This window comes from Eriocheir sinensis, chromosome 16 (genome assembly GCF_024679095.1).
Source record: "Eriocheir sinensis breed Jianghai 21 chromosome 16, ASM2467909v1, whole genome shotgun sequence".
NCBI lineage: Eukaryota > Metazoa > Arthropoda > Malacostraca > Decapoda > Varunidae > Eriocheir > Eriocheir sinensis.
In genome coordinates, this window is record NC_066524.1 from 15,958,275 (window position 1) to 15,968,970 (window position 10,696).

General features: G+C 39.6%; 2 protein-coding genes across 2 annotated transcripts; one reads left to right on the top strand and one right to left on the bottom strand.

The window, feature by feature from the left end:
* Positions 1–782: 782 nt before the first annotated feature.
* LOC126999399 (40S ribosomal protein S23) lies at positions 783–3,915 on the top strand. The gene is made up of 4 exons (XM_050861973.1): positions 783–946; positions 2,390–2,549; positions 3,002–3,186; positions 3,802–3,915. The coding sequence occupies exons 1-4, from the start codon at positions 943–945 to the stop codon at positions 3,882–3,884; spliced, it is 432 nt and encodes a 143-aa protein (XP_050717930.1). The 5' UTR covers positions 783–942; the 3' UTR covers positions 3,885–3,915.
* A 1,371-nt stretch (positions 3,916–5,286) lies between these two features.
* Positions 5,287–9,561, bottom strand: LOC126999400 (40S ribosomal protein S16). Its single transcript, XM_050861974.1, has 4 exons — positions 9,394–9,561; positions 6,633–6,764; positions 5,959–6,073; positions 5,287–5,481 (listed from the first exon to the last, which is right to left on the bottom strand). The coding sequence occupies exons 1-4, from the start codon at positions 9,439–9,441 to the stop codon at positions 5,336–5,338; spliced, it is 441 nt and encodes a 146-aa protein (XP_050717931.1). The 5' UTR covers positions 9,442–9,561; the 3' UTR covers positions 5,287–5,335.
* Between the last annotated feature and the right edge of the window lie 1,135 nt (positions 9,562–10,696).

Consider the following 10,696-nt stretch of genomic DNA (forward strand, 5'->3'; position numbering starts at 1 on the left):
ACCACTTTTAGACATGGTTGTTAACTTATATATTGTTTTTTAAGGATGTTTATAGGTAGGAAAGTAGGAATAAATGCGGTAATTTGTGTATATAAGTGAGGTTTGGGTGCCGTCTGCCATTTTATCGTACTCAGAGCATCATATTTACGGGTTTATAACGCTTAATAATTACCAAAAGACACCAATATTTAACGATTTTGATGTTAACTATAAATTAGTTTTATTACTGGGGTGCAAGAGGCAGATTTAAGGTCGGAAATTAGTAAATAAGAGGCCGAGTACGACAATATAGCATCGGTGGTCCGGGTGTGTGGCGTGACGCTGATTTTTTTAACGTTTCCAGATGTCGCACGCAGTCTCATATATACCAACGTCCGACCCCAAAACTGTCTCCTGGGGCCCAATAACTAGATTCATTTATATTTATCGTTAAAATAATTAGTTCCTGATGTTTCTTGTCAGTAGTTAGGAGTCAGAAACCGGTAAATACGAGGCTCTGGCAGCGATGGTCCGGGTCAACGTTGCCAGATTGTTTCACTCATCTTATTTTTCCCGACTGCCTACCCCAAAACTGTCTCCTGGGGCCCAATAACTAGATTAATTTATAGTTATCGTTAAAGTAGTTAGTTCCTGATGTCTCTTGGTAATATTTAGGTGTCAGAAACCGGTAAATACTATGCTTTGAGTACTACAATCTGGCAACGGTAGTCCGGGTGTCTTTCTCAACGTTGTCAGATTGTCGTACTCTGCCTCATATTTACAAACTTCCGACCCAAAAACTGTCTCCTGGGCCCCAATAACTAGATTCAATTATATTCATCGTTAAAATAGTTAATTTCTGAGTTTCTTGGCAATATTTAGGCGTCAGAAACCGGTATATACGAGTCTCTGAATACGATAATCTGGCAGCGCTGGTCTTTCCGAGGACAACACGGCCGCAGGATGGGTGAGGCGCCGCTCTTCCCTAATTTTTCTCACTTTACGCCATATTTACCTCCTTTAAACCCCTAGTGTGTATGCCATTATATATTTAAGCACCCAGGGCATATATAGTCTTGTGCTAATGCCCCCGTGAAGGCTTAAAAGCTAGTAAATAGGTGTTCATGAGGTGAGGTGGGCAGTCACGTGTGGTCATGGCGGGTCCGCGAAGGTTATATTTTTCCTTATTTTTACCGTTTCTTTGCCTCGTACTAGTTGGTTGTTGGTGTTATTTTATGGAGGTTAGTATTGGTGGTTATATTTTTCCTCATTTTTACAGTTTCTTTGCCTTGTGTTGGTTATTTGGTGTTTTGGGTGTTTTGTGAAGGTTATATTTTTCCTCATTTTTACCGTTTCTTTGCCCCGTGTTGGTTGGTCATCGTTGTTTTTGGTGTTATTCAGTGGAGGTTAGTGTTGCATTGTGTTCCCGTGCTTTGGAAATAAGTATTGGTGGGAAATGACATGCTGCGGTATTTTTCCTTATTTTTACCGTTTCTTTGCCCCGTGTTGGTTGGTTATCGTTGTTTTTGGTGTTATTCAGTGGAGGTTAGTGTTGCGTTGTGTTCCCGTGCTTTGGAAATAAGTATTAGTGGGAAATGACATGCTGCGGTATTTTCCTTATTTTTACCGTTTCTTTGCCCCGTGTTGGTTGGTTATCGTTGTTTTTGGTGTTATTCGGTGGAGGTTAGTGTTGGGTTGTGTTCCCGTGGTTTGGAAATAAGTATTGGGAAATGACGTTGGTGTACCGGTCATTTAGTGTGTGTGCCCACCTTGCAGAACAGCAGAACCCCAGACAAATTTTTGGAAGTGTTTTGTTTGACACTGCAACCAAAGAAGAGAGATAATATACACCCTATGTGGAAATGAAACTCCTATAAGATGAGAAAGTAGGAGTAGAAGTAAATAAGGGTAAATATATCCAAAGCGAAAAGTTAACGAGATGTAATTGTGAAGGAAAGTGGAAAATCAGAGAACAGGTCAAAGTGAACAGGGATGCTTGAAGGGAGTCATTGCAAAGGCTGTCCCCCCTGCAATTTCATTGTATAAAAATAATAAAAAAATCGCAGCAGTAGTTTTTTAGTGCCCGTTATTCAGTTGACTTCAGTATTCATTCTTGGGGAAGTCTCACTATAAATTATGTCAACCATGGCTAGTACTGTTAACTGAAGATGGTAATGTTAGTTTGCAGTCCGAGAGATTTAAGCCCAACAATATATTTTCTGAAACCAGCCATGCAGATGAAATATGTATGCTGTTAATTAGGTATGCCCATCTCACTGTAAAGGACACAAACAATAGGTTACTGTAATTTAGTGTTTTGGAGATTTTTTTGGTAGTGCTTGGCTCCAGTTGGTGTTCTACTATTTTACCATGACCTGTCTTGACCTCTTATTATCCTCCTCCCCCCCAGGCAAGCCACGTGGTATCCGCACTGCCCGTAAGCACGTGAACCACCGGCGGGAGCAGCGGTGGCACGATAAGGACTACAAGAAGGCCCATCTGGGGACCCGCTGGAAGGCCAACCCCTTCGGAGGTGCCTCACACGCCAAGGGCATCGTCCTTGAGAAGATGTGAGTACTCGCCGGACCTGGCTACTTATGTGTGGTGATTTTTACTATATCTTTGAGTTAATTTATGTATGTCTGTTTTCTATTGTTTGTTTCCATTTGCATCTTTACCATTTCCTATCTTTTCATGGTATTTGCATGATATTTACTCTCATCAATAAGTTACAATGTGCTGTTTAGTCTCTTGATTGTAGATTTAATTGGTTCATCTTCATTTACATTTGTTTTTATTAATTGTTACCATTGTCTTTTCCTTTTCTTATTTATGGTATTTCTGCAGTAAGTTTTAATTTGTTATTTAGTCTCATTTGAATATTAATTGAATTGGCATTTCATTTTTTACTCAGTTCATGGTTTGTACCTTACAGACTGACTCTAAGCCAGCCTGTACTCTACCAATAATCTTATTCTGTTAATGTTCTTAATTTTTTATCATACTGTCTTTTTCCCCCCAGTGGCATTGAGGCCAAGCAGCCCAACTCTGCCATCCGTAAGTGTGTGCGTGTCCAGCTGATCAAGAACGGCAAGAAGATCTCCGCCTTCGTGCCCAGGGACGGCTGCCTCAACTACATTGAGGAGAACGATGAGGTGTTGGTGGCCGGCTTCGGTCGTAAGGGTCATGCCGTCGGTGACATTCCCGGTAAGGAAACACACCTCTGTTCTCCCTCTTTAGCATGCCAGTAGTGTGGATGGCTTGTGAAATGCAGCGTGTGGGTGACATAAGTTTCTCTTGTGGTTATATATATTCTAACATCAACCTCTATTTAACCAGTCAATGTAAAAAAAGGTCATGTCAATTTAGATCAGACTAGAATGTTGGGGGATTTCAGAGTGAACTTGATAGTCTCTATGAGTGCTCCAATAAGTGGATATTGCAATTCAATGCCAACAAATTCAGCATCATAAATGTAGGAAATAAATAATCCCATTAGTAACCACAATACAGTACCATTTGAAGGGAAAAAAAGTCAAGCTGGATGTAGTCAGCCCTCCATATCTGAAGGTTTTGTGTCTAACCATTGAGTTTCTAATACAGATTAGATTCATTGACAGGGAGACAAGTATATCTCATTTTCAGGAGGTACCAAGTGTAAGCCAGCCGGCCTCATGTAGTCTCCTTAATCCTAGTGTCATTGTGTATAGTTAACTTATCCAAATCTAAAACAGTTTGTCTAGTTCTCACATGTATCCTCTAATTATGATACTGTTTTGTGTACTGAATATGTAATCTTGACGTGCTTTTGTTCCCCTACAGGCATCAGGTTCAAGGTTGTTAAGGTAGCCAACGTGTCTCTTCTCGCCCTCTACAAGGAAAAGAAGGAGAGGCCTCGCTCTTAAGTATGACATCTTAAATAAAAAAAATCCAAACGCAATGCTTTTCATGTTCCTAAGACTAGTCAGGTGGTTGACATAGCAAGGTTGTATCCAAATGTACTCCACAACAGTGACTGGGTGTTGAATGTTTGAATTGTTTTTTCTAAACACTAGATATCAGATTATGTAAAGATAACTCATTCCTTTGAGATAGTTTTATGAAGATGAGTAATGAAAAGAAGTAGGGAGAAGGATGGGAATCTTTACCACTTACATGAACATAGAGAATACTCATGGTAGGGTTGACAGGAACAAAAGATGGTGGAGTATTCTTAGGATTATACTGTGGTAGTTTTATCCCCAAGGAACAGAGGAGGAGGCTGAAGGATGGAGGAAAGGGAGGGAATGAGGAGGCTGAAGGATGGAAGAAAGGGAATGAAAAGAAAAAGAAGGAAGCTGAAGGAGAGGGAATGAAGAGAAAGGAGGAGGCTGAAGGATGGAGGAGAGGGAATGAAGAGAAAGGAGGAGGCTGAAGGATGGAGAAAGGGAGTGGAAGAGGAGGAAGCTGAAGGATGGAGAGGGAATGGGAGTGGAGGAAAAGGAATGTTAAAACTACATCACTGAGAATTAAGTCTTCCCTCCCCTCACCTCGGCCCATACACTTGAGCCAGGAGCTGTGTGGTGAAAATATGTAGAGGTATGGGGGTGTATAGGGAAAGGGAGTGGTTCAGTGGGTGGTGTGGTGCTCAGATGTTTTTGATGTGTAATAAGGATGACTTGATACCTGGGCAAGTTAAATATTTCAGGGGGAACTATCAGTAAAATGTATTAAGAGTGGATGAGTATTGGATAAGTTGGTAGATGATGGTCTTTGATTGAGTGCCAGAACATAAAATTGGAAATGCTTCTTCCATAGCCAACCCCTTCACTGATTTCTTTTTATAAGGACGACACCTGTCACTAGACCATTTACCTTTATGCAATCGCTTTCTTTTTTTCCTCTCCCTATGATACTTTTCCAAGATTCAAGAGTTTTAGTACCAATAAGATCCTACTTCAGTATAATTTACTTCTCTACTATTACTCAGTGCCAGAGCCAACTATTGACTCTGCATTATCTCTAAGCTACTTCAACTCATACAATAAGGTTTGCACCTTCATACAATTTCCACTTTTAGGTCAGTATCTCGGACATTTCTGCCTCATATCAACTTTTCCCCAAGGCTGAAAAGGAGGTTGATTGGATTCTAATGATAGTTTTTTTAGGTTCATGATACAGAAGAATGGTCAAACTACCAACAGGGTCATAAAACTACATGTGCAAATGATCAAAATACCTATGAAGGCCTTGTCAATTTTTTGTGTGCCTGGGCATCAAATGAGTATATATGGCCCTTAACCACTACATGTGTCAAAGGAAACGTAATTAACCCACCCAAAAATTTATTGTAAGGGGTACACGACAATAATGCAGCTTATCGGTAGGACTTCTGGTAGCGCGCACGGGCTCCAGGACCTCCGAACTTCTTGGGCTCGCACCGCCTGGGGTCAGCAACCAAGAGGGATCTGTCATAGTTGATGAGGATGTTCTTGATCTCCTTCTTGGAGGCCTCATCCACAACTGTTGGGAGGAAAAATGCTTTTTTAATGCTTGGATTACACTTCATTTCTTGAATGCAATCATTTTTGGGGCAGGGGAGGGAGGTAGCACTCTAATAAATCTGCTCCAACTGTGTCAAACTAAGGTTTTTCTGTAATGATAATGGATTAATTTCTTGTACTGGCACAGCATTAGATTAGGTGTTACAAGTAAATGATATGGTATATATTAATTAATGATTCAATGGTCCTTAACTTTTCTAAACTAGTTAAATAGTATCATAATCAATGGGCTAGATATAAAGTTCCATTGATGGTGATCTGTTTGATATGTCGTGTAATACTACTGATTCAGAAATATTAAGATCCTTTACAAAAAATATAAGAATCACAAATCATTGTGTCACATACAAAAGTGATATCAAAAGCAATATAATTGAACAAAATCAGGAGTAATAGCAACATGAACCACAGCAAAAATGTGGATGACAATACTCACACTTCTGGTAGTAAGCCACGAGGGACTTGGAGATGGCCTGTCGGATGGCATACACCTGGGACGTGTGGCCGCCACCCTTCACGCGGACACGGATAGAAACATTGGCGAACCTCTCCTGAAAACACAAACAACAAAACTGTTAGTCATGAGGCATAGGGAGGGCTACAATGTTCATAAAAAATAAGACCATTTCCAGAGACACCAAGAAAAAACAGCCAGTCATCAATTATTTAGCTTTCACCAAACCCAGTCAATTATAGTATCTATTTTTGTGTGACTCCCATAGATAATCATGCATTTAGTAACATCATTGTTATTTCTACACTTGTTTCAACTGATACAGAAGAGGTGTGAATATCAAACCCACTCTCATATAATACTTTGAATTGCTTAACAGGTCTCTCTCCTTGGTCTTCCGGACAGATAAAATTAATCACTACATTCAAGAAATTTGGGAAAATGTTTAAGGGCTGTGAAGGAAAGGAAGCACAACCAACCAAGCAGGCTTTTTTATCTTTTTTATTTTTGTTAATTTTTTGCCCTTGAGCTGCCTCCCTTGCTGTTAAAATAAAAAAAACATAAGACCAAGAAGAAAGTCAGTTACAAAGACAATCCATCTAAATTGCACTGAACTGAACCTTCCCCCGCCCACCCCACACCGAGCCACCACCCACCTTGCCGAGGAGCAGGACAGGCTCCATCAGCTTGAACTGCAGCGTCCTGGGCTCAATGTACTCCAGGGGCCGGCCATTCACCTTGATCAGGCCATGCCCGCGCTTGCAGTGGGCGACGGCTGTGGCAGTTTTCTGAGGAACAAAGATTAATGTAGCAAACTAGAAAAAGAGGCATTTAAAAAGGGAGCATGGAAGAGGCAAGGTGGAGAGCCCCTTGATTGACTGATTGATTGATTAAAGAAAGTCAGCAAAATTAAGTGAAGAAACAAAAGAAACAACATATATATTTTGGAGAATTAGAGAAAATAAGACCCAGAGTGAAAGAAAACAGAGAATGCCATTAAAAAGGCAAAACTCAACCCTGCAGCTCATTAAGGACAACATAAAAGTGTTTGACCTAACCTAACCTTACTCATATTTGATCTGGTCTAACCTCCCCATATCTGACTCAGGCTAACCTTGCCCATATTTGATACTGTAGCAGTCTTGTGAATTCTATACTGTCTAATGTATGTAAAATAATGTTTTCTGCATGTTTTTGCTTCTCTTTCACAGGAGCTGCCATAACAAAGGCCAATTTGTGAGAAGCCTCGTCACCTATGATATCAAGATCAAGATCACCTCAGCACTCCTAGACCAAAAATATGCCCAAGTTAACTCACCATCAACACAAGGAGGAAACAGCTTACGGAAATACAAACAAAAATACAGAAACCAAATCCTTCCTTTTGTACTGTCACTCTACAAAGAAATGCAAATGACAGACTGCTACTGCTACATCTTCACTATGATTATAAACTATACCTTACACAAGTTAACTCAGCATTAACACCACCCCTTCGGAAACGAAAAACAGAAATACAGAAAATACGAAAACAAATTTCTTCCTTTCATACTGGCACTCTACTACTACTGCATAATTGCTGCACTTCTACAACACTTATCTTTTAGTATATGTTTGTCTATCTAAACCAGTTTTAGTAGTCAATCTATCTCTACTTAATTTATCCTCCAGCAGCCACCCCGTCCTATGTTGTCCCACCCCCCAGTGTCATGTTTCTCCGCGTCCTCCTATTTCTGTCTGTCCATTTTATTTACAAACCAAAAGGCGGATTGCTTTTAACACATACGGATCCGTGTATGCAGCTGGTCAGGTGCATCTGGCTGTCCCCCCCCCAGTGTTTTCCAGCACGGGATGGCATATTGTTTTAATCTTTCATAGAAAAACATCAATGAATCCAGTACAGCGCTCTGTCTTGTAATAGGTGAAGTAAAGGACCAATAAACAGCCTTCACAGTGATTCATCAGTAAATTTAGGGAAAACAGCATCTTATTAAAAAAAAAAAAAAAAATTTACCCGACCAGCTGCGTACACGACTCCGTGTTAATAGCAATCTGCATTTTAATTTGTCAAGAAGACGGACGGCCAGAAATAGGAGGACGCGGAGAAACACGACACTGCAACACACGTTTTCAGTATTTATTCGTCTTTCTCGCACTTCTCTCAAGGTAGTAATTATTTCCTATCTAGTAAAGCGTTGTGTAGCACTACATATGCACACATTTCCTGTCCTTCTTTGTATATGGACAAATTAAAACTTATTTGTTCCTTCCCTGCCGCCCGCCACACGCATTTAGAATATTTCAGGGTTGTAATTATTATAACGTTGTGTAGCACTATATAACCACACATTTTAATTCCTATTTACCTCTAGACGAATTAAAACTTTGTTATTATTTGTCCCTTCCCAACCGCGCGTCTTATGTTGTCCCCCCCGTGTACTATTTATTCGTCTATTTCTATTCACCTCATTTCCTTCAAGGTTTTAATTATTTCCTGTCTAGTATAGCGTTGTGTAGCACTATATATGCACACATTTTATCTCCTATTTACCTCTAGACGAATTAAAACTCTTATTTGTCCATAGTATTTCTCAGGTTGTAATTATTATTTCCTGTATATTTTGTGTTGTGTATATAACCACACATTTTATTTCCTATTTACCTCTAGGCAATTAAAAACGGTTATTATTTGTCCACGCGTTTATAGTATTTCTCAGGGTTGTAATTATTTCCTGTCTAGTATTGCGTTGTGTAGCACTATATAACCACACATTTTATTTCCTATTTACCTCTAGACGAATTAAAACGGTTATTATTTGTCCTGCCGCCTATAGTATTTCTCAGGGTTTTAATTATTTCCTGTCTAGTATAGCGTTGTGTAGCACTATATATGCACACATTTTATCTCCTATTTACCTCTAGACGAATTAAAACGGTTATTATTTGTCCTGCCGCCCGCCACACGCGTTTATAGTATTTCTCAGGGTTGTAATTATTTCTTGTCTAGTATAGCATTGTGTAGCACTATATAACCACACATTTTATTCCCTATTTACCTCTAGACGAATTAAAACTCTTATTATTTGTCCTGCCGCCCGCCACACGCGTTTATAGTATTTCTCAGGGTTGTAATTATTTCCTGTCTAGTATTGCGTTGTGTAGCACTATATAACCACACATTTTATCTCCTATTTACCTCTAGACAAATTAAAGCTTATTGTTATTACTTCCAGCCGCCCGCCACACGCGTCTATAGTATTTCTCAGGGTTGTAATTATTTCCTGTCTAGTATAGCGTTGTGTAGCACTATATAACCACACATTCTATCTCCTATTTACCTCGAGACGAATTAAAACTGTTATTGTTATTACTTCCAGCCGCCCCGTCCCTTCTCCCTCACACGTGGGCCACACTCACCTTCCTGCCGTAGACCTGCACAGACGGAATCACCTCCTTGTTGGTCATCTGGGGGGGAGGAGAGCAAGGTTAAGTCCACGAAAAGGTTGATAATGTGAGGTAGATGTGGATATAAGGCGGAAAATAAGGTGAAATAAGCGCCCGTCCGCCGCCCGCCTCACCTCGCCGCCGTGCTGGAGTGAAGAAGACCCGCACGACGATCCACCGTTTGGTCAACACTAACAACATTGATAAAAATAATTCCTTTTGCTAGATATTTGCCCTTTTTCCATCTTAATATATCGCCTTAAACATAATTCACCCATAAAAGTTGGCCATTACGCTGTTTTATATTATTGGTGTCCTTTGCCAGTTGGGAGCTTCATTTATTTCGTTATATATGTATCTATACGAGTTTATTTACCACGAAAGAATTGTTTGGTGGATGATTTAATTTTCCTGAGTTGAAGTTACTGTAAAGATAAGCTGCTGGTGTAAAATAAAACCCTTCTTATATGGTACGCCGTGTGGCTGTCAATATATAGCAACTCGTATATACATGAAGGCTTATCACCCACAAAACATGCAAAATAGATAACTTACATATATCCTGAGTTCAATTTACTGTAAAGATAAGCTACTAGTGTAAAATAAAACCCTTCTTATATGGTACGCCGTGTGGCTGTTAATATAGCAACTCGTATATACATGAAGGCTTATCACCCACAAAACATGCAAAATAGATAACTTACATATATCCTGAGTTCAATTTACTGTAAAGATAAGCTACTAGTGTAAAATAAAACCCTTCTTATGGCCGGTACGCCGTGTGGCTGTTAATATAGCAACTCGTATATACATGAAGGCTTATCACCCACAAAACATGCAAAATAGATAACTTACATATATCCTGAGTTCAATTTACTGTAAAGATAAGCTACTAGTGTAAAATAAAACCCTTCTTATATGGTACGCCGTGTGGCTGTCAATATATAGCAACTCGTATATACATGAAGGCTTATCACCCACAAAAACATGCAAAATAGATAACTTACATATATCCTGAGTTCAATTTACTGTAAAGAGAGGCTGTTCATGCTATATTACGAGTTTTCTCAGGTGCCCTCGTGTGACTGTCAAAATACCAACTTAATATTTATATATATACGTGAAGGCCAAATAAATACCTCACAAATGCACTGGAGTTGAATTTATCGTTAGAAGATATGGTAGTGATGCAATAGGCTATTATAACCTCCCTAGCTTTTGGCAACTTAATTAGAGGATATACAAGAAGGTCTAATTAATACCCAACCAACTAAGC

Bases quoted from the DNA above. Each gene is read 5' to 3' on its own strand.
- LOC126999399 (XM_050861973.1), top strand. The intron at 2,550-3,001 runs GTGAGTACTCGC...TTTTCCCCCCAG, and splicing joins GGCATCGTCCTTGAGAAGAT to TGGCATTGAGGCCAAGCAGC. The intron at 3,187-3,801 runs GTAAGGAAACAC...GTTCCCCTACAG, and splicing joins TGCCGTCGGTGACATTCCCG to GCATCAGGTTCAAGGTTGTT.
- LOC126999400 (XM_050861974.1), bottom strand. From the start codon at position 9,441: ATGACCAACAAGGAGGTGATTCCGTCTGTGCAGGTCTACGGCAGGAAG. The intron at 6,765-9,393 runs GTGAGTGTGGCC...TTTGTTCCTCAG, and splicing joins TGCAGGTCTACGGCAGGAAG to AAAACTGCCACAGCCGTCGC. The intron at 5,482-5,958 runs GTGAGTATTGTC...TCCTCCCAACAG, and splicing joins CGTGGCTTACTACCAGAAGT to TTGTGGATGAGGCCTCCAAG.